At 38.7% G+C, this 24851-nt stretch overlaps 1 protein-coding gene across 2 annotated transcripts in view; it reads right to left on the bottom strand.

The window, feature by feature from the left end:
• The window catches only part of ccbe1 (collagen and calcium binding EGF domains 1), a 34162-nt gene extending 12225 nt beyond the window's left edge, over nucleotides 1-21937 (bottom strand). The window contains exons 1-2 of one of the 2 annotated variants that reach the window (XM_067484804.1): nucleotides 21623-21937; nucleotides 21463-21543 (exon numbers count right to left, since the gene is read on the bottom strand). In XM_067484804.1, the coding sequence (XP_067340905.1) occupies nucleotides 21463-21543; nucleotides 21623-21726 (185 nt within the window). In that variant the 5' untranslated portion in view covers nucleotides 21727-21937. The remainder of the gene's footprint in view (nucleotides 1-21462; nucleotides 21544-21622) is intronic. The other variant, XM_067484803.1, reaches the window with a different exon arrangement.
• Between the last annotated feature and the right edge of the window lie 2914 nt (nucleotides 21938-24851).

Below are 24851 nucleotides of genomic sequence, written 5' to 3'. Positions count from 1 at the left end.
TGATTTGTGGAGAATGAAAGAGGCATTCACACAGGACATAAGTGGGCCATCCAAAATTATTTTGCGTGCTTGCAAAATTGCATTGTGAAACCAATTGAAATTTTACAAAAAGCATAAATGTATGTTTTGTCATTTAGGTCCGTCAGAAAACCTGCTCTGAAATACTAAACCTTCGTAGATACAAAGAGATCACATGAGAGGATACATGAGGAAATCATTTGAATGAATGTTCTGGGAAAGTAAGAAAAGCAGAATATGTTATTTTAAGACAATTAAACTGACAGACTACTGATTGATTTCTGAGATCTCTCTCTTAAATGGTCCATTAGCAGCTTGGAACAGAATGAAGGCAAATGATAGTATGTACAAATACATGTTTAAACAAGAGATCTCTTAGCTTCAGTTTCTCATCTTATTCCAGTCTTTTCCATTTGTTACTTTCTATTTTATTTAAGAATCAAATGATCCATATATGAAAGGCTGTGAGGTTTGCATAAACATCATTACAGAAATATCATCCTGGTAGAACAAAGTAAATCACTGGCTCTGCACCGCTTCAATATTACGGTTTCACCTTTTGTAGTCGACTACTCTTACACTTATTTCATTGGTCCGGAATATACACAGCAAAATATTTACTACCTAAGGAAAGGACATTAAATGGTCTGCACTTATATAGCGCTTTTCTACCATTAGGATACCAACAGTCTTAGGGTTCCCACTGAGCAATATTATCCCGCAACAATTTCAACAATTTTTTGACACTTACCATTGTAAGCACTTACCATTTGTAGGTTTGGTTATTGTAGAAGAGGAACATTCACCATTCAGATGAAAGCAGTAGGCCATGTGTGTTTGCATTTAAATATACTCTGCGTGTGTGTGTCTGTGTGACGAGACACAGAGGAACTTGCATCGTGACTCATGAGCATTAAGATTCTTTCAACGTTTGGCAAGGCAGGGAGAAAGTCGTGGATTTTACAAACTTTTGTAATAGTTTAGCAAATCACAGCATGCACTCGACAGCTACAGGCGTGCGACCTTTGATGCCCAAACAACACACACAACAAGCCGTGCTGGTGATGGTACTCTTAACAAATGGTGTAACCTTTGGAAATCTGGATTTCCTTTGTAAATCCCTTTGCGTCACAGAACATTTAACCACATTCAGCTTTAAAGGCACCTGAAACTCCTTGGGCCATTTCTGTGGTGCAGAAACCCTGTTAACTTAGTGTGAAATCAACGGAAATGTTATCAGTCAGCTGCCCTGTTGCAGGCTAAGCTTTGTAACATAATGTAACTGATTATGGTATACTTAACTTTACTGCAAACTATGTGGGTCTCTGTCATTCAGACTTATTGCTTTTGGTTCTTCTTGACTTATGATTATTTGCTAAACTGAAAGCATGTGCAAATATGCAGCTTTGCTATAATAATGATACTGATGACTGTATATTGTATAAGAGACAGATCTAAAGGTTTTGCACTCTTTTGTGTACTTCGTGATTTAGACAAGTATGCAAGCTCTGTATTGAGCCTGAGCTTCCATATTTATCAGCAAGTTTAGAGAATTCGACAAGGGAAAAGTTAGATGATCACAGCTCAGCAACCCCCCGATTACCTCTATTAAAGTGCTCTTAGGTCATTCAATGGCAAATGTGAGTTAGACTCAACAAATAACAAATCTTGTCTACAGGTGACTTTTTGTGTTTGGCCTTAAATGCTGAGGACACAAGTTAGACACCCTGAGTGAGTGGATCTGAGGCTGCTTTCCTGTAAGTAATGTCCCCATGAGAACTGAAGGCACTTATAGCAAATAACCATGTAGGCAAAATAACCAGGGCTTGCTGAAGAATCATGTGAAAACAAACTTTTAGGTTCATCTCCAGAAGATCACGAAAGAGGCAACAACATTCCATGGAAACTGGATCCATATCTCTGTTGACGTTTGTTATTACTCAACTGCATCTTTATCAAATTATGGTTCAGGGAAATTCATATTAGCCCTGCAAGATTTTACTTTATCATACTTTCTCTGATCATATCATTAATAAAACAAGTCCAAAAGGTGATATTTGGTTGTTTTGCAGATTACTAAAGTACTAAAACACAATTATAATACTATGTAGCATTTTCCTTTTATATGACGTTTAATTTAAAGTATTTGATTAATTTAAAGTATTGTGATTTTTTTCTGTTCTTTTGACACTTTTCAGCAAAAGTCTGCGGACTGAGTGAGACTAGAGATGCTAATGATATGACCTCTCTGCATGCTTAAATAAAATGTCTACTACAGACAAAAGGATACTAAGATGAAGGTCAGAGCACTGCAGAGGTGAAATAGCATCAGCCCAGCTACATAATTTATCTGATGGGAGTAGAAAATCTATCAAGCTGATAGAGTGAGTCTCAGAGAGGACATTCTTATCACATACCAGATGTAGGGGGGATGTGTAGATGGAGTCTATGATGAACTTAATAACTAATGGCTGAAATATAGACATTTGTTGACCAACATGTAGAAAATGTATGGATGGATTTACAAGGATTTTTTTCTAATGGCATGTTGTCACAGTGGTTAAGGCTGCAATAAGTGTGTATGTAGTCCAAACACGCTTTTAGAGAATGGTTAACTTCTGAGGTGCTTCATGTAAAATAGTAATGTTTTCCCCTGGTGAGGGCCGAGTGAACTCTAGAAGTAACTTTTTAGAAGTAACTCTTTTGATAAATGCAGCATGTATGTAGATTTACACAAATGTCTGAGTAAACATTTGGCATTGATTTCCGAAAAGCTATTTAACAGCCCACCTCAGTTCCTCTTACATAATTTGAACAGGAGAAACCACTCAGATCTAAATCACTCCGCACCATGACGCATTAGAGGACAGACTAAGAGCATGAAATGAATGTTTCACTGTTGTTTCAGCATTTAAGATAATAACCACTACCCAAAAGATTAAGCATAATCAGAGGTGAAGCTCTTTATAATATTCACAACACAAAACGGGACCACGCTGAGCAATGACGCACAGGCCCCTTTTGCACCTTTAATAACTACAGCTAAGAATACAATCCTCTGCAAGCTTATTAGTTGCTCTTCTACTTCATGCATATCAGGAAACAAATTCAAAACACATGTGGATTTTCATTCATATTAATGAGTAAGAGAACAAGGAGAGAAAAAAAAAATCCCAAATGCATTTAGGACACTTTTCTACAAGAATTTAAATGAGTTTTCACAGTCACATGCCCACATCCACAACATCAGCTTGGTGACTGACATTTAACTTGAGACACTACACTGTGAGGCCTGCACTTGTTCAGAATCATCAGGACATCACAGACAGTGTGATTGTTTTGCCACCTGTGCTTTTTTTCACCTAATGTTTATTTCATTTTGCCAGTGATCCTTATCATTTTACGGGCCCCCCCTGAACTCCAGACATAGATTAGTCTGACCCCAGTTACCCGAGGTGAACCGTAAGAACTCTAATTACCTTATAAACAGAGGTCCTCCTCTGGACAAACATGGTGGAGCAGCATGTTCTGTCTCTGCCTTGTATTGAAACACAAATTCACACAGACACACGAGTTCAAGTGGAAGCAGCTACAGAATTATTCAGCCGGTGCAAAAAAAGCATTAGGACGAAGAACATGAAGACACATGCTGTACATGCAGCGTCACATGAGAGGTTCTCTTCATCACATCCCAGCATGCTTCTCTCTCTAACGGGGATAACAATTACAAAACTAAAGGCTATCCCACAAGTAAACACACACAGCTGTGAGACAACACATGCAGTCTACTCAGTGGAGGCTTATTTGTCTAACATTGCTGCCAGTGATATTCAATAACATGTCTGCATTCCACAAAGTTTATCACAGAAGACAAAAAGCGTGAATGGACAGTCTCAGATAAAAGGAACTGTTCAGAGTTAGGTATCAGTTTGGTAGTGTTGACGTTCCAGGTAGGGTTTCCAATTTTTAAGGATTTGCTATTTCTCTGTTTAGTGTCACTGTAAATCTAATGTTTTAGAGTTTTGTTTTTGAGACAACACAAGCTTTTAAAAATGCTCAAAAAGCACTGACAAACTGAATAATTTATTAACTATTTTTATTTTTTCGACTTTCGGCTTATCCCGTGAGTTCAGGGTTGCCACAGCGGATCATTGTCCGCATGTTGATTTGGCACAGTTTTTACGTTGGATGCCCTTCTCTCCCCAATTTCTACCGGGCTTTGACCGGCACTGCACAGCTGGGGAGGGGATTGGGCTGTTAGGGGTTCGGTGTCTTGCCCAGGGACACTTCTACATAGACAAATACTTAACAGATTTAGCAGCATGTATCCATTTATGAGCTACAGCCACTGTGGGGTGGCTGTAGCTCGGTTGGTGAGGCAGTCCACGGACGACAGGGTCAGTGGTTCAATCCCCAGTCCCGGCTGTATGTCAAGGTTTCTCCAGGCAAGACACTAAACCTCCAACCAGCCCATTCCCCTCCCCAACTGTGCAGTGCCAGTCCAAGCGCGGTAGAAATTGAGGAGGGTTGCGTCATGAAAGGCAGCCGGCGTAAAAACAGTGCCAAATCAAGTGGGGATAAGCCATTCACCAACACGGCATAATCCCTGTGTTGGTGCAACAGTGCAAAACTTATAAACTAAACTAAACTTATAAAAAAAAATCACTTTTAGGATTATGTGATTGATGAGTAGTTTCCCTTTGACTAACTGATTAATTCTTTTCCATGCAAATGTATTTACTTTAAAAGTTGATATTTTGTTAGTATATATAAATATCCAGTAAAAATTTAGGGAGAAACAAGGGTAATTGCTTCTTGGCTTAAAACATTTTGTAGTGTAAACATTTTAACATCGTATTGAGAAGAAAACAACTGAACAAGGTTCATTATAATGCTTCGTGGTTTCTTTCTAGATACATAGAGTGTATGAGAAACAAAATGACACTCTGACCATCAAATAGATGTATAAAATAAAATATAAAAGACTAGCTGAACAAATTATTGGCATAATCACAAGATGTTATCCAAGATCTGCAGATGTGCTCACTATTCTGACTGTTATCGCCTTCTCCGATTGGACATATTGGATAATGAGTGTCTAAGAGCTCTGGTTATTTGCCCACACTCTGGATTTCAAACTCCTCTAGAGTTCATATCCACTTTTGTTTCTCCCTTAACATCACTCTTTGGCCCTGATACCACATTCCACAACTTCTTTTCAATGACATTGAACTTTTCTTTCCCCCTCTCCTCTTGCATCATCGTTGCATCATTGCCATGAACACCAAAGAGGCTGCAGTTATTTCCATGGACATTGTAACAATTACAACATGTCTTTTTTGACAAGACCATGGTGGCTCCTGCACTGACTGTAAACAACTCAGAACAATCTTAGTCAGCCGTTGCAATGCAGGCAAGCTTTTCAGTATGTTTGCACAAAACCATCTGCTAAATCAGACGTTTTCTCATCAGCAAAAACTCTGCCTAAATTCTTTTTCATTCTTTAGTCTCTAGTCTGGACGAGGCAGGAGCCATCCTAGCCAGCCTCCAGTTATTTCAGCTCATCTACATTTAGTTTCCTCAATTTACCCCCTCGTCTGTCTTAGCTACAAAGTTTGAATCCAAAACCCTGGTACTGACATTCTAGACCTATTTAGACTTATCACGTTTCACACTTCTCAACGGGAAAAGCTGAGCTGAGAGTGTGATTGCTTGTGTCATAAAGATAAAAACAACACTGCTAAATTAGTGCCCGTTTAAATAAGTTGTCAGAAATAATGACCAGGACAATAATCACTATTGTGGCCACGTGTTAATAATCCCTCATGTTTGGAAATGTAGGGGGTGCTAAATGACTCATATTTCTTTGCACATTAAACTGCCTGGATCAAGTTGTTGGTATTATTTTTAACTTTCCCTAAGTGGCTAAACTAAGAAGGAATTTGCAGTCATTATGATGCGTAACTAGTAAATAAATATCTTTTCTATAAAGAAAGGGAACAAGAATGTTTGACCTTTACACACTTCTGTTTGACAGTTTTTAACAGTGTTTCTAATACAGATTGGAAGCCAAATCATGATGCAATAGCACATTTTTTAATATCACATTTTTTAAATGGCTCAAAAACTAAATTTGAAGCAACGTGCAGCTCAAACTATAGTCAATGATGTATCTGCTGAGGTAAAGACCAAAAGAAAATCTGAAAAAAATGCTAAAATAATTGTCAGTTTAGTATATTGTAATGCATAGTTTGACTTTCAACATGTTCTTAGGCTTTCATTAACAAGCATGTGGTCTTAGATTGGAAGGAGTTATTGCAACATCTTGCTGCTAAAATAGAGAAGTCAACACCCATCCAAGGAAAATGTATTCAAAATCAGTGGGGGACCAAAATGTCCAGTATTGATAAATGCAAGTCAAACTTTAGATTAAACATAGTAACCTCCATGGTTTCCTCATTTCATGACCATAACTGTATATGTTTACAACATGAAAACGATTAATGTGATATTTAATAATTAATTGTGTTATTGATAAATGTACAGTATATTTAAAGCTATTTTATTAATGCTGTCATCTTCCTATAAACCTGCTCAGTCATACTTGAAACATGCACAGACACAAACACACACACACACACACACACTCAGACACACTCAGACAAAAACATCCCTCTCTCCAGCTTCAGGCTCAGTAGAGTATAAACAAAGGAACAAAGGTGCACTGCAGTTTGTAAGACCACCTGGGAAAAGTGCAGCATATCAAATTGTGCCCTGCTTGTATATGTACACACTGGTCGTCACAAGACATAAAGTTAAGCAATGCATTCTAGTGTTTATTAAGAGGGAAAAAATTTCTGTCAGTGCTCCTATCTAAAACTAAATGAATAAATAAATGCTCTGAGAAGAATGGTTTATAGGAACATAGTGTGAGCCTGCATGATAAAGTGCAGAAGGTTGTCTCAATGCCTGCATACCTTTGTGTTTTCCAAACCACAGACTGAAAAAACAAAACGGTCTTGGAAAGGTCATTTATTCTGCTAAAAATACTACACTTGGAAAAGGAAGAAATCATTGTTGCAGACCATCATTTTCTCTGCGGTGGGAGGCTTTTAGAAATGGTTCCTTCATTCCTTCTATAAATGTGAGACTATTACCTCAGTTATGCTATATTGTGTCTCATCATTGTGAGTAATTATAATGTAATTACAAACAATTGTTTGGAGATGCCATAAAAGGTAAAAAAAAGGTTTCCACAAGCTGATACCTCTCTGTTGGAGGCAGAACATTTCAGCAATTTAACCACAAAGTACTTCACTGAGTGTAAAGCCTTAAGGGACATTTGTTCGATTGCATGTTCCAACAACTACTTAAATACTGGATACCTTATGACACTAGATAGAATATCAAGTGTAATAGAGGCTGATTAATATGCAAATGTGATTGTAGACCATACTGTTCCTACATCCCTATACCCTACAATATAGTTCATATCCACCTTTCTACAAAAAAGTTGTATTTTTAAGCAGTATTATATAAAGACCACTAACATGCTTTGACCTTATCAAACAGTTCTGACTACAACCAGGAAACAACAACATACAGCAGCTCCAGCAGGCACACGGACACACCACCCACCCACTGGAACCCCTACAACCAATTTAATGAGTTTAACTAAAGGCTTAGTAAAGCTGCACCACATAATTCCACATTACATGTTGTCATCAGACTAATACTTAATATGCAAAACAGTGGAGTGTGGAGAACACCATGACATAGTAACAAATTACTGCATGGCCCATGTCCGCTGAAGCCCCGAGCATCCAAAAAGGACTGTTTGAGCAAAGGAAGGCTCATTAAAAGACAAATACATTATCTAACTGGTGGACAGCCAAGGCATAAACCAAAGCAACATGAAGGAAAAATAAACACAGGCCACACTGGGACATCACCTTTCCTGCATAAAATGAATACTTAGTGGGCCTTGCTGCTCTGTCTGTCCAGGGTGAATGCACATTTACAGTAAGTCTGCCCAGAGGAACAACAGTGCCTAATTTGATCACTATCATGGTACATTAACATACTGTAACCTATTGCTTAATGAACTCAAGAGTTCACTGCCTGTAACAGTCAGACTGCTGTAGAACAATATCCCCTGGTTAGGCCCCTCATTTAAAACAGGCTGCCTGGCTTGAAAACGGTGTAAATGAACCACTCAATTTAATGCCACAAATTCAAAGCTATGCTTTTGAATCTTGCCGTTTTGTTTTCATTTTGTCTCTTGTGGCACAGTAGTGATAGGAAGGTAAGCATGCGTGTACAAGAATGGCTTATGTGTGAGGTTCATGACAGCGAGCCCACAGTAACAGCCAAAGATTTCTTACATGTCTATCCAATATGCACCCAAATGTGAAACAAAAACTGGTAAAACACATGCCAACTGAATAATGGCTACTTGTGTGGCTAATGCTGCATTCTGCTCTTAGCAGCTGCATTGGTCATGGACAGCACCCCTGCTGCACTGGCATCTCCAACAATCCAACAAAAACTGACAGTGATTCAATGAGACTCACTGCAGTAAGGCACTTCTGCTCCAACCCTCATGGTTTGCTGGGCACCTGGAGCTAAAATATCAACACTTGGCTAAATAGAAGCAGACCTCCCCTCTGCATCTTTTTGTTGCTTTTCCTCTGCGGTAGGTGAAACTAATGGGAATTAACTGTGACCAAAGAAAATCAATCTGCTTTTATGTCACATTCTGAGTTTAGAAAGACAATGTTAGATTTATATAAACTTTAATTTAAAGTGCAGAGCTATTTATGATGTCTGTGATACTGACATCCCAGGAAATTATATAATCTACTGCTGTCAGTGGGTCTGTTACAGTAAACTGTCATCAGCACCTACATGTGTTTCTAACTCAAACCATTCTCCTGGACACAAGCCAGATATTGCTGTTCCCCTTCAAACACTATTGCTGTGAAAGTGTTCAATCTGAGAGATTATTATGATTATCAGACTTTACAGCTCATTAAGTTAAATAAATAAATAAATAATATATATTTTTAAAAAGTCTGCAATATAAAGAGCCATTCAATGCCAATGACGCAAAAAAAACCCAAAAACCCTCAGATGTAAAACTGGATTTAAACAGAACTGCTCCCTGAAGAACTCACCTCTTGAAAGCTGAACTAAAATCAACAATAGTTTATGACAGTTCAGTTGCCTTTGAAAAGGAATAGGCCTTTCTTTCATTCCTTTGTAGAAATATTAAGTTGACTCCAAAAATATTCAAAAGGATTTAAATGTAAAAATCAGATGTTCTTTTTCTTCTAAAACCTCCAATAGTCACGGTTGGTCCACCATGGCCCTACCTCCCCTTGATGATTTACAAGCTACAAGGGGTGAGTGATGCCTCTTGGTATTCAGGTGTAGGAGACTGTACAGTATATGTATAGAACTGTGACATTTATAACTTGACTATTTTGTTCTTGTCATATATATTTGACGAGTAAATACGTTTTTTATTTGTAAGGAAGTTTGTATCCCTCCACGAACTGCTGAAGTTGTATAGTAGTCTGTTCAGACTCATGCTCTAATCAGTATATCCGCACCTTCCTATGCACTTAAAACGATTGAAAAAAATCAAAAAGCAATATCTTTCTCGCACTTTCATCTCATGAAGTGTAAACACTTTTCTGATAGAACTTTGCTTTGATGTTTTTTTCCATTAGTCAAAGTGGATGCTAGTATGAGATTTAATGAAATTCCCTTGAGGCATTTATGAGACTGATTTGTCTTCACGGTGATTTTGACCTTTAACCTCTAATCACCAAAATCCAATTGGTTTATTATTGTGTCCTGTTGGATGCTTGTGCTATGATTGGAGAAATTCCATCAGAGTATTCCTGTGATATCATATTCCGAAGAATGAGAAGGATATGAATTCAAAGTGACCTTGACCGTTGACCGCAGACCACCAAAGCCTTAGCAGTTCAATCTTAAGTCCAAGTGGACATTTGAAGAATTTCCCTCAAGCTACTCATTAGACACCATGGTTACAAGAATGGGAGAGACAAGACAGACTGACATACAAGGTCACACTGACCTTCACCTCATCTGGGGAAACAAAGGCAAGGAGATTTTTGCTTGTCATAAATTTGAAAAAACAAACAAATAAATAAAAACATCCTTCTGACTCATCAATCCATAATCTGTAATTGTTTATTCTGTTCAGGGTCCCAGGGGGGACACACAGACACAGACAGACAACCATTCACACTCACACCTTATGGGGCATTTTAGAGTCACAGGTTAACCTAACATGTAACTGTGAGAGAAAACCAGAGTACCTGGAGAAAACCCAAAGAAACGTGTACACTCTACACAAAACCATGAAATATTGCTTTCACAGCAATGAATAGATGTGAGTTCACAAAGACCTTGACCTTTGACCGGCCCCAAATCAGATTAGTTTATCCTTGAATACATGTTTGCTTTAGATTTGAAGAAATTCCATCAAGGCATTATTTGGATATTGAATTTACAAGAATGAGATTAATGCAAGGGAATCAGTTCAAGTGAAGCGTTGTGTTGAATTGGAACAATGTGCAGATGTATGGACAAGCAGACAATCCGAAAACATAATGTCTCTGGCTACAGCTGTTACAAAGGTATGAAAACACGGCATGAGTTACCCATGGTGAGACATCAACTTCACATTGTTTTGGTGCTGTGGCTGGAGACTGTAATATCTGAAGTTTATTGAGGTAGCTACTGTATTATATTTCTCATCATTGTATAAGTAGCTGACATGTGTGGTACAACATATGACATTTTGTCAGCCCACTTGAGGCCTTGTGGTTTTCATGTTATTTTAACATTTGCCTCAAGTGAAATTTAATATTCTGTGCAGGGAGTACACTTTGAATTCAGCCAGCATTGGCTAACACAGATTCTAATTTAAAATAACACTTATAAATGTGCGTGTTTCCTTACAAAATCAACATACAAATCTAGCTGCCTTGAAAGGAAACCACACAAGTTGTGGTAGAACATAAAGGATTAATTTAAGCAGAGTGGCATAACACGAACTCTTCCACATAAGTATAAAAGAGTAATGAAGTGTGGAGAAACACAGTGATGGTGGTGGTTAGCAATGAATATTTTCAAAAGTAATTAGAACTGTCTCACAAATATTTAAATTCTGCATTATACACGCTGAATACATAATGAGAGAGGCCGCATCTGTGCCGCTACAAAATCACCTAACATGAAACAAAACGTCTTATTCTAGCAGTTTAAAAGGGACTGGTGTGTTCACTGGTGCAGAGGAGCATTTTCCCTTGCTAGCTGCTGTCCTTCAGGACTGATAAATTAGCTGCTTATTCTTCTCACTAATGGGAGAATAAATTAAGGCATCAAGTGGCCCAACGAGGAATAACAATCAGGAATAGAATAAAAAATGCACATCGATTTGAAACACACTTGCTTGCTTTAAATAGGTGATTAATTTTTTGAGGCGTTACTGTTGTACAAATGCTGATTTTTATGCAAATTGCTTTTATAATTGTACTTAAATGTATCTTTTTTCTTGGCAAACTGGTGACAGAGTGGTTAGCACTTCCACTTACAGCTAAAAGGTCACAGGTCTGAAGCTGCTGGCCGACTGTGGCCTTTATGTGTGGAGTTTGCTCTGATTGTCCCTGAGTAGGTTTCCTCCCCCAACCCAAAGACATACAGTTAAGTTAACTGGTGACTCAATTGCCTACAAGTGAGTGTGAATGGCTTTGTGTGAGCCCTCTCTCGCACAATGACAGTTGATATTTAATCCAGCACCCCATGACTCTTACAGGAGAAGTAGTAAAGATGATAGGTGAAACTGTTTTCTTTGGAAGGAGATGAACATAACAGGAGGAGTCTTGTATATGCAGAGCAGAGGCCTGAGGTTTATCTATGAAACCATTGCAAAACCAGAGCATGACCAAGTACTGCTTCAGCCTTGGAAAATAAAAATCGGTGAATGAGCATCAGCCAAAAGAAACACAAGTGGCATTTAAGAAATCAAAATAACACAATAAGCTTGTTGATATATGGTTTAGAGAAGAAAAACTGTGAAATGAAAATATGAATCTGGATATGAAACAGCCCACAAAAAGTCTCAAAGATCACCAGACACCAGACATCAATCTTACAATTAATTTATTATGTAATGCACTGAGCATATAGTGGATATCAAAATGTTTCAGCTTTTATTTATCAGTGAAAACAGACGCCAATATCTCCAATATATTCTAAATTTCTTTCAAAATGAACATGTTCTCATGTATAAAATACATTATACAATAATACACTGTACATGATAACACAACTACATACTTGATTTATGGTAATTTCTATTCACATTCAGTCCTCATTTCCATTTTGATGTTGAGCTGGTCCTGTAAACCACATCCTGTACAAGCTATTGAGGATGTGGGGGCTTGACAGGGGTGGAACATCTATCTCTACAACCTGTCCTCCAAAGGCTTTAAATCAACTCTTTGATAACTGCTATGCAGTACTGAAGTATGTGTACTCTGAGCAATAGGTCAAAATCATTCAAACAACGACTGTTAAAGCATTCAGATAAAGCAACTCCAGGCTTCAGGAAAGATTGGGAAGCATTTGAACTCTTAATGTCATGCTCTTTCCAGTAAAGGCATGCTTTGCATTACAGTCTGTTTTCAAGCGGAAACAGATGCAAAATGCATTTGAATGGAACAAAATTAAATTAGATTGTGTTCATTAATACCAAAAGCATAAGTCAGATTAATACCTGAAAAAAATTACATGTTACATGTTACAATTATCCAAAAAGGGAAACTACATTTACGGCCTTGCGGTTGGATGCCTCTGCGAGCCAGCCAAGTTGCAGTTTACATGCATGTCTGTGCAGACTCATATTCCAATATGTTCATCCATAAATCAAATTGGATTGCTGTGCCAGATTTAATGAAATAACCTCCAGACGTTTGTGGGCTATTGTATTTATGAGAATGTTACTGATGCAAGGTTACAGTGACTTTGGCCTTTGATCACCAAATATCCCTTTATTCTTAATTCCAGGTGGATGTTTGTGCCGGTTTTTAAGAAACTGAATCAAAGAGGTTTTAAGATATTGCAACTCCTTTAATATGTAATTCACAAGAGGAAGATGGAAGGACTTGAGGTCAGGGTGACCTTAACTTTTGACCCTTGACCAAAAACAAAATCAGCTCAGTTTTTTAGGTCAAGTGGACACAAATTTGAAGAAATTCCCATTCGCATAAAAATAAAGCCTCTGGCTACAGCTATCGCTAGCAATGGAGACACAAAAATGTAGTAAAGCGAGCAAAGTACAGCAAAAATATAAGCCTTTCAGAGACAGAGCCAATTCAAAAACAAAGTCATGAACAAATCTTTATATTTCTTACAAACCACTTAAATTACTAAGGAATAAGTACTATGCCAAAGAAATAAGAGGATGTTTACTGCTTGTCTTCAGTCACTGAGGAATGCTCCTTAACACGGACATGTCCTCCCCTGCTACAACCCTGATAACTTACACTGCCCTTGATCTATCTCAGTGCTTTAAGGAGTGGGATGGGAATTCATCCTTTACTCTTGTTCAACTGTTGACAAGACCACGGCTAATACTGCTTCTTCTAATCCAAAATGAAATAGATACTTAAAGCTATTAAAATGCTTTCTAAAATTTCACCCCCTATTGGAGGAAAGATGAACTTCAAGAAATTGCCTCCACCTCCCACTTACTGTGCAGTTCAATAGCATCTGTGACAATTAGCAACAGTAAAACTAATATATTACTGACAGGATTTGGAGAAATTGCTCACAGGCTTTTGGCAAGACTTCTATAACAATATTATTCAAATCATGGTTCAAAGCACGACGCCATTATAGTGACACACAACAATGGCTCACTCTAGGGCATGTGTGGAATGAATTATTGAGGTAATTAACACAATAATAATAATATTAATAATATTTGTAGTGGGCATGAAAACAGGGAAATTGGACCAATAATTGATGTCTCTGAGCACCAGCAAGTAATCATAAATAGTCATAAGTTAAGTTTATGTACATAAACAATACTTTGCCATTAAGTATGCACCAGTTTGTGTTTTTTTAAGATGGAAGTTCTTAAGCGCCTTGAATTTTGTTTTGCATTGTAAAGCAATATTTATTTACTAAATTTTTTACAACAGAACATAAATCAAGCAAAGCCCCATCATGATGCATGACACATGAGGATCTTCTTCTGTTGGTACACAGACTCATCTTTTTACCTCAGTTTAAAAAATAGATGATAAATAATGATGTATGTTCAATGAGGTCTATAGGCCCAGAACTGAACATGCAGGTGCAACTAATCCCACCTGTGCAGTGTATTTACTAAAGTGGGACATGCACATGATCACGCAGGGAGATACTTCATCAAAACTTCATATGAGCAAAAATAACCAAACAACCAAGGCAATCACAAAATAACTTCAAAATTACTGTATTTTTACATTTTCCCTTTAGAGAAAAAACGGAAACAAGTACAACTAGTTCTTGTGTGAAGTGTAAATTTAAAAGCTAAAAAAAATTTGTGTTCTAGGAGCACATAAAAAACACTGGGGAGACTAATGAGGGCCCAAACCAAAGCCAGCAACACCGTCTAGTTTGGACAAAGCTACAGAACCTGGCACTTTGCTTCTATACTCCAACTGTAAGGCTTTCATATGGCTTTTATATTCACTAAGCTCAGCTGCATCCATAGGCTAATGAGTGAGATTTCACCCAGTCATTTTTATTGCTCTCTTCTTGTTTTTTCCTGCAGAAGATCCTGTGCTGGAAAAGAACCAAACCTTAGCCACAGTGTTGTAAGAGCTTAAAATAGATTCATTTTTACCACCAGGGCTTTGTAATTGTTTTGGAAGACACAAATGCTGTTGTGCTGCCAATAAACACTGCAGATGAACTTATACTGTACTTCATGTGTCGTTCTACAGTTATAAATGGCATATTGTCATTTTATCTTGAGGACGTGTTGGAGGAGGTGAAACATTTTAACTCGACTGACCCCCCCTTAAACTCGCGATTTATCCAACAGATTCATTGGGCACAATTATTCCATAATAAACAGATGAGCATGATGTTTTTGCACCCAAGCATAAAGTTTACAAGGCAACCAAAGAGTAAAAAAATCAGTTCCCCGCGTGTTGTTGTGAACTTTTCTCCACCTATTATTGGTAGTGTTTCACTGGAGACATCAGGTTTTAAATCAGACAGACTATAGGATCATTAGCAGCTGGCAATATAGCAGCTGACCTCCCACTCTACATCCTTTTAAGTTTAAACTGCGTGGGAGCTGTCATTAAAGAGCAACACCAAATGTTCATGTCAACTTCTTAAACCCCCAGTACACAGAACGGTTGTGTAAAACAGCAGTTAACAGCCTTCATATCCTCTTTCTGAGTATTGATAGAAAACAGATGTTGATGTCTTTTCTGTGACGAAACGATATGCATCATTTCATGGATTTGGGTTAGGATGAATTAGGGAATATATTTGACTTTTGATTCTTCTGTTTATTTAGCATACGGTATGTATTGAGCATTTAGTAAAACCAAGAGTGAAGAATGCTGCCTCCCTATTTTTTTTTTTCTCTGATGACTCTACAAGTAAACAGTCTCACAGTGCTGTGAAACAGTGCCAGGTACTGTAAATCATTTGAGGCATTTTTGATTGGCATGATATTCAGCGGTGTTATCTCATTCTTTATCTACTGAGGTTAAATCCGGTAAACTAAGTTTCACTAAAAGAGCTGTTGAGAAACGTCTTGGACTTATTCCATGTTCCTTTCTCAGACTACATATTTACTTTTTCGTGATGCATATTTTGTGTTTTCAAATGCTAAATTGCAAAAGGTTACAAACTTATCATTGCTAAAAATAATAAATGCATATCAAACCCCTTTCTTTTTAAAGTATAAAACTTTGCTATTAATGTTTCTAAAATGTATCTGCAGTGCTTCAACACTTAGTCTCTGTGTATCTGGAAAGCCTGGAAATAAAATACCAACCGTACATTCTGTTTTACAACAGAGCAAAAGCAAGTTTAATGATTTGCTCTTGTGCTTAGGCGCTATCTTCCAAAAATCTTTTGACATGTACTGCACTCCTATTTATGGTCTACAAACAAGAGGACAAGACTTGACAAGTACGCATATCAAGCCCACTAACTGGTTCTCTGACGCACACTCACTGTCGTACATAAGGTGGTTAATAATTGGGCTTGTATGTAATAAAACCTATCTCTAGAGAATGAAGCCGGAGAGTAAGCACTTTAAATTACCTAATATTTTCATGAGAGTTTTCGTTCTTTCATCCTGTTATAACCATCGTAACCAGCAAATAAAATGCACTCAAAAAACTATAACAGGCATAAGTTTGCCTAGAACTCCGTTGACAGTCATTTAGAGTCATCATGACCCTCATCATGAACCTCTGGGTCCTGAATCACAAGTTCTTCTCCTGAAAATACAACTGATGTTATCTATAAATCTGTTTTTTATTCCAAAAATATTTATAGCAGAACCAGAAATGTGGTAGCCCAAAACAACTGCCTGTGGTCTGCTGAACCCCTTAAGCTGTGCCGCATCACATCCGTCATGGAGCGCTGATCACTCAAGGGACAACAATATGGCAACAAAGGAACCCCAAGTGTAGTTCTTGTATTGAAAGCTATTTGAATTGGGAGAGAGAACAGGCGTCCAGGTGAGAGGAGTACTCCAAAGTGCAGAATACTTGAAAATGTAATGTGAAAAACAGATTTGAAAACTAAGGAAGGAAGAGAGACTTCTGGCATCATAGCCATAATCACATCCGTCTGGATAATCAGATGGATGTGATCATTTCACTGGAAGCGAGCAGCACCCCACTGTGTTCGATTCGTACTTTACAATAAACGTCAATTACTGGTTTTAAAGTCAGTGGAAAATCCCATGTCATTAAGACACATTCCTTGATATGTCAGTTCACTAGAATATTATACGTAAAGTAAAATTGAGAGATAAAGGAAATAAGCCTGGAAAAAAAAGCAGTGTATTTCAGTGGAATGGGGTGATGGGGACATTTGTAGGACAACAATGCTGGTTGAATCAGCCAAGTGCATGTGAAGCATTAAGGCATTCGTGTCTCACAGAAATGTTATCCTCCATTTCCATGCTGCGTAAACTAAACTAAATTCCTGAGCTGAAGAGGAAAGAGGAGAAGAGAAAGGGGGACACTACAAAATGCTTAGTACCACCAGAATTATTAGGAAAAACAAAAACAAAGCAGCAATTACACATGCTGCACATCAATTACCTGTAACTGTTACAGCTGCAGAGTGGAAAATCTCACTCAGCCTGGGTTCTGCTTCTTTTCCACAGAAACATTTCCTTAACAGGGTAAAGGTAAGGCTGAGATCAAATACCCAATACATTAGAGCAGTGTAATCACCTTTCATCTGCCCTCTTGTCTAAGAAAAGCAAAAAAAGATTATTTATGTCTTTTAGTCATATGATGGTTCAAATCATGATGGATCTGCTGGCTCTCATCTTGGACTTTCAGACGTCGTATAACACACAAAAAGAGTGTGTACATTCTGCATACACTGCACAAACAGCATAAACACGCACAAAAATAGTCTGGAGTACATCTTTAGTGTGTTTTGCCAATCTGCACTGCCTAATGATAAAGTGATTGCCAAAAACTAGATAAAGCCAAAACTAGTTCAGGAAAGCTGATAATGTGCCGTTTGCCAACGTCTGCTGTCAGATACTGTGTATTTTCCCCAGGGGTTCTGTCTCACAAAGCAGGATATGAAGTTAGCTGAATAACTGCGGAGTAAAACCTGGAAGCCCCTCCAATCTGCAACATGGACTCAAATTATACTGACTGCAGTTGTCCAGCTTATTCTGCAATGCTACACAAGCCACAGAAAGGAACCTGCCTGAAAACAAAGAGCGAAGGGTTTATGTTTTTAGCAGCAGCAACTGTTGTCTGGAAAAATATTCAGCATGGTCTGCATTGCAACCAAACAATGAATATATGGGTCAACAAAGAACAGGACTTTCACACAGAAGAATGGAGTTTCAGTCTAGTGTTGCTCTTACTGTAACCAGTCTTGAGGCATGATGTCATGTGTTGTTAAGGAAGCAGTGATTTTTAGGGCAAAAAAGTGACTTCTTTTTAACAACAAATTAGCCATATTTATTTAGTGCCTAAGCCCTAATCCTGAAGTATTTCCAACCAAACCCCTATCTTTGTACAGCTGTAATCCATTTACAAGCATTTTTCTTTTTTTGGTTCTTATGGAAAATAGTGGCGATGGCTCAGTCGGTAAATTGGCTGCCTACCAACCATAGGGTCGGAGGTTCATGCTCCGCTCTTCCTGACCACACGTCGAAGTGTCGCTGAGCAAAACACTGAACCCCCAAATTGTGCCAAATCAACATGCAAACAAAATGATCCACTGTGGCGACCCTGACCTCACAGGATAAGCTGAAAGGACAAAAGAAGTGTTAAATCAGCTGCCGTAATGGTGCTACTGTAAGAGACAGCAGCCACTATTTTGGTACCTGACAGTAAAAGGGTGCATTTTCAAAAGATGCTATGCTGGGGTGCTGTTTCATCAAATTGCATGATGACAAATTATCTCTGTGGGTGTAAAGGTTGGAGGACAAGTTCCCACTAACAGAGGCTCCAACAAAAAACTTGCAAAGACTCATCTCTGTTCACTGCACTAATGTCTGGCAGGTACATCAATACAAGCACTGAAGTTCAAGCCATATGATTTTAAGCAAACTCTACATTTTCGTTTCAATCACAAAGCCTACACCGGCTTTTCCATCATTTTAATAAAAATAGCTGAAAATGCTAAAGTAGAACGCTAATATGACTAATAAGTATGTGCCTGCATCAGCAGTAAGACAGATGTATAGTAGGAATCAGCTCGGGCCCTGGTACTTCTCTTATAGTGTGACATATGCTCTGTGGTGCTGTTTCACAATATGATAAATGCTCTGAGGATGAGTGTTAACTGCGCACACAGTGACGCGCCATGACCAAAGGGGGCCTGTTTCAAAATTCCATTGTGAGGTCTTCTCTCCCACTTGGCACAGACTTGAATCTGAACGTTTCTGAAATGTTTAAACGATACCATTATGTTTTGCTAAAAGAACGGTAACAATATTTGGGTAAATAATACCACTGTTATATACGTCCATTAGATATAACACTAAAGCTAGCAGCTGGAGACAGGACAAAGCTAGCCCGGGCCTGTCAGGGTGGAACAAAATATACCTATCCACACCTTTTAGAGGTGTGGATAATTACCACATTTTCCCAATTATATAGTGGTAAAGCATTGGGTTGGGATGCAGAAGGCAGAGGGTTCGAATCCCACCCTGCCAGGTGTGGCCCCACCAAGGGGCAACCTGAGACCTGCCGGTCTCACGCCCAGACAAAAATGGAATGTCCAGTGTAAAAACCCATTCCAAAATCATCATGCTAAAAGGTAATGTAGTATACTTTAAAAGCATTTGTAAGTAAAAAGTACTATTGCTGTTACTGTGTACTTGTTTATTTAAGGTTTGAATGATGTTTTACACAACTAATTTGACTTTACAGTGTACAGGCAACAGCTTCTACATAAATTGTTTTATGGCAGTGTTTTAAAAAGTTAATTACGGCTACAAATTTTTGTGCAGGCACACTGATATTCTAAAAAGCGCCTAATTAATGCCATGAGCTTATGTTTGCTTTTTGCAAGGGAAACTTACATTGTGCATGCTTGTCTTTAAACTACATCTCAATCGTGCCAAGGAGTAATTGCACTGGAGTGACTGCATTCTCGACCAAAAGTGCAGTATCCAAATGCTATATTCATCTTATATTTGTCTTATCAAATTCAGATCATAAATTTGAGTTGTTGGTATTATAATTAAACTTCTCCTCTAACAATTACAAGTCTGATCAACAACCATCAGCTCACACTGAACAGGTGAAATAAAATGCACCCAAGACCCGCTATCTTGGCTCTTAGCTGAAACAATTTTTCTTCTTTAAATAAACATCATTGGAAACAACTGTGGCTGCAGCCAATAACCATAAACCAACATAATTATGTTAAGAGCGTGTTTGAGATTTGAAGATCAAAGAGAATGTCACTGCATGCTTGAACCTCAGCCAGCAGTTTGTCAAATCATAAGGAGATGAAACCTTACAAAGACTACGAGAGATTTCTGGCAATTCTTGATCCACTTTCCCATACAGAAATAGATTTCCTGTAAATCAGTATCATCAGTAAAATGTTATATTATAAATATTTCCCTGAATAAGTTGTGTAATTTTGTGTCCAAAGCTACAGCACACCCAACTAATCAGGGTGTATCACAATGGGCCTGTAATGTTCTTTTTACAGGCCCCATTGTGATTCACCCCTTGTTACAACATTTATTAGCTGTCCAAGTTGAAATTAAAGATTCCCCAGGAATATATCTTATAAGAACACGCTGAGGAGTGCTGCTGCTGGACTACAATGTCTGTTTTTCACAGTTAACAAAGTTTTGGTAGCCAGGTTGACGGAGCCATCAGAGAGTAGATATGTGTTGCTACTGTACAGTATGTACAAAATTTACACCTTGAATTTGTAAATCATATTCCTTTTAACAAAATGACCATTTGTCAAAAAAATTTTGACAAATGGTAGCTCCTTAAAGCCAGCAGTTACAACCCTCTTTATTATGTCTGTGAGGCTCTGGCAGCTTCTTACAATGGAGCCAGATGAGGTGCCTAACACCTTAATCCATAGCCTCTGACAGGAGTTGTGCTGCCGTGCAATGCTGTGTCCACTCTGTCTGGGAACTGTCACAGTTAAAGTTAGTAGGCAAACCAGGCCAATGTGGCGGCTTTTGAATATGCTGACTGCTATGAGCTCTTTAGCTCACTAAGGATGTCCATGTTTCTAAGAAAATGTCTTACTTTCAACACATCACTACATTCATTAGATGAATTAAAAATGTAAGGGTTTCACAGTGCTAGACATTTTATAACTCATATAAATGCATTACCAACAGCAGGAATTTAATAACAAGCACATCATAAATGAACACTGGGGGATGTTTAACAGCCTATTGATTTCTATTTCAAACTATAAGATCTTATTACTTGCACTTGTCTTTTAGGGCTTTATTAGAAAGAAGTCAGTGAAGTAGAAAGTCTTACTTGTTCTCCATTTACACTGCACCATTTCAACCGTAATACTGCTCTATATAATAACTTGCACGTCAGACTGTACAGCTTGCAGTCACTTTCAGAACAAACTGGACTGCAGCTTCATCATCTCACACTCGACACTTTCAGCCTGCTGTACCTGTGACACGTGGTTACTTCTCCGGTGGACTTCACGCAGGGGTACTTGGTTGTGGAGATCCAATTTTCAGAGCACTCTTCACTGGGAAAGAAAAACAAAGTAAACGTCTCCTTTCATCCCATGCAAAGACTTCCCATGTCATTTTGTGACCTACACTTACCCGTCACTGGCATCCTCTTCTTGGTATGACCAGAGCAAACCTCCTGAAAAGTACATGCAGGTGACGGTGAGCAGAAGAGGACTCCTGTTGCGTTTCAGTATCATCTCACCGGTCTGGTCAGTCACCTGGCTCTCCTCTCAGTAATCCACACTTGTAGTAATCACCTCCTTACTGCTGCAACTTCAGAGCCTGCAGTGGGGCAGCGCGCACGGACCCTCCCACTCACACGGAGCCGGTGAGGAAACGGCTTTTGACGCTTGCAGTGTCGCTACAGACAGGAGCTCAGTGGCAACTTTTTTCCCGCAGGACTAAAGAAACAAATCTTTCAAAATGTCTTTAATGGGGAGCCAGAAACTTAGAATTATTGCAAGTGATCGTTGACGTTTGCGCGCACGGTTGTGCGTCATGATGTCTGCATATTTGCTACCACCGCGCGGCTGTTACTGAAATAACAACTAGAATAGAAGATCAGAATCATATTATCAGCCCGATTTACGCATTCATGGCACTAAACTCTTTATTAAAGACACTTTGACACCTACTGATTCATTTCTCCAATTATAGTGTGAAGTTGCATCAAATGTGAAACTCCTCATTCGTAATTATATGTAATGTAATCTCATGGTCGACATTAGGCTGAACAACCAACACGTTTGTCGTTAAAATCATAGAAGTGGTCTGATTTTAGCTGAAGCTTTCTTCTTTACCGCTATAATTTCATTTGTTGTCTGCAGGATCAGTGGTTTAATTCCATGGATTCTCTTAGCTTCATGTCCTTGGACAAGAAAATTATTATTCAAATAAAATCTTACACCATCATAAAGACCACCATCTTAAACCACCATAAAGATTTACACCATCAAAGAACAGTGGATTTATGTCCTTTAACTAATAACAAACACATCTTAGCAGCACGCTGAGAGTAAAGGACATAGTTTGTGAATTCACTGAGCATTGAGCAGGACAAATATCATATATTTATTGCCTGGAGCCCTGTGGGACCAACATGTGTCCAAACATAACAGATTATGTAGCCACATTATGAATTAAAATGCTGCTTATCAGCAGGTAGGTCTTGTTGCTGCTGGATAGAATAATTTCACATATTGTTTCACAATTTCATGTCAATATTTTACCATTAAGCATATACGTCATTCATATAATGGGCAACAGTGGGAACCAAGTTATAACTTTCACGGTCTGTTAACCCAAACTTACCTCACTATCTTCCTCATTCTTTTAGGTTAAGTGATCTTAGTGAAATCTGACACTAATAAGCTGCAGAGTTTTGTTGGAATAACCTTGACCTCGGTGTGACCTCTACCAGCAGGCCTCATTTGAGGCGCAATCCCCATTCACCTGCAGAACTCAAGACTTCTTCAGTTTCTTAGGAATGTAGGGTGGCATTACCGGGAATTGGATGGCAGAGAAGACCAAGTAGCCTGAAAAGGATATCGCGGAGAAACAAGAGGACTGTGGTGTCACTTACAGCAGCATGGCAGGTTTTCAGTCTGTGAGCTCGGTCAGGTATGATTTAACTTTATTCAGAATACGACTATTCAGGGGAAACTTAATACAATGTGAGCTGTTAGTGTCATGTTTTTTGTTCTATTGAACGCTAGGAGTTGCACCTCATCTAGTATCATTTAGCAGAACAAGACACCTAGAGCCTGCTTCAAAGGGCCTGCTCGAGCACGACCATTTCAGTTCGAGAGAAAGCAGTGTTTCACGGTCTGCCTCCTCTATTACAACAGAGCCTCCCCGACTGTCATAAGTTGCAGTTCAATTTGTGACCACTTGATGGCCCTTTCAACCAAGAGATCTAACCCCCACCCCTATACCCACCCCTCCACCCCTACCACTATCGTCATCATTGCCTACAAAATGGATGACAGCTTTTAGAAATACCAGGGTGCGTCACGACTCTGAGGTGCACATGCTGTGCCATTTATGTTCCACCTGTTTTGATGGCTCAGCAGCCTGAAAGGCAGAGAATGATCATGCCTGCAGCAGCACAAGTAGACAATTAATGTTGCGGGTTGATACTTTATCAAGCCTGTGGGGGCTATTAACCTCATTCACAACTCATGCTGCCTTGCAGAGATAAAATAAATATCTGTTTTATCATGTCATCAATTTCCAGAAAACAACACTCAAAGCACTTTACTCTGATTTACTCTATTGTCCCTTTCAAATACACGTGTTATCATGTGGTCTTAGCTTTCTGGTGGTATAAGTAATTAAAGCTTAACTGGGAGTGTTGGCATACTAGCTTTAATCAGAGCTCTCAGTTTGTGTGTGTGTCCATCTTGCTGCCACACTCCAGACTGAATGATAGGCTGAGCTATTTCCTGTTCTCACTCTTCAGCCAAATCAGTATCACTGCTGTTGATCTGAGCAGGGTGTTTCCTCACATAGAAGGATTGGTTTAGAGCACAGCTGGACCTTTTTTTCACTTGACAGTGGCACATCACATGAAACTCTTGCTCGACTTTATCATCACGGAAAGAACCTGTACCATCAAAGGAACAAGTGGAGCGGAAATTAAGTAAGATGAGAGAGGACACAGTTGGCAGAGGTTTGCAAGGGAAGAAGGCCCACAAAGTCTGAAAGTGTTTGTGTTGGATCTTGGGTGCTTGTCGTGAGTAAGGTGCTATCCTCACAATCTCTGCAAGAAAACTGCCTGCTTTTCCGAACAAAAGTTAAGTAGAACTATACTAATTAACTAATTAATCTAAGATGTGATGGTTTAAAGGATTGTATTGCACCAAACTGACTTGGTTTCGGTTATTTGGCATTATCAAATTTGAAGAGACTAGTTCAATTACACTGACCAGCTGTGTGATAAGCAAATGAAAAAAAAATTAGTGTCTACTATGTTGCTGACCGTTAACCTTTTTCTGATAATATATGCTTCATATTGCATTTCTGCAGCAGTGGACTATACACAGAAATATAGTTTATTTACTCTTAAAATGTATCAGCGTAAATATATGGCAGTGAATATTGCACCTGACCGTCAAAACTCCTCTCTCACCTACTCTCTCTCTCTCAGTCTGTCTCTCTTTCCCAGTGCAGCACTGCAGTGCTTCTCTGCACATGCCCAGACAGACGGGGAGAGAGCCACATCAAGTTTGAGCTCACTGTTAACAGCCTGCATCACAGACACATCCTCTAAGCTGTGCTTGCATCATGAGCAGAGAGTCTTCTTTAAGGGGACAGAAAACAA

This window comes from Channa argus, chromosome 18, assembly GCF_033026475.1.
Source record: "Channa argus isolate prfri chromosome 18, Channa argus male v1.0, whole genome shotgun sequence".
NCBI classification, from domain to species: domain Eukaryota; kingdom Metazoa; phylum Chordata; class Actinopteri; order Anabantiformes; family Channidae; genus Channa; species Channa argus.
Note: the sequence above shows the minus strand (reverse complement) of the source record. Positions and strands in the feature narration are given on the sequence as shown.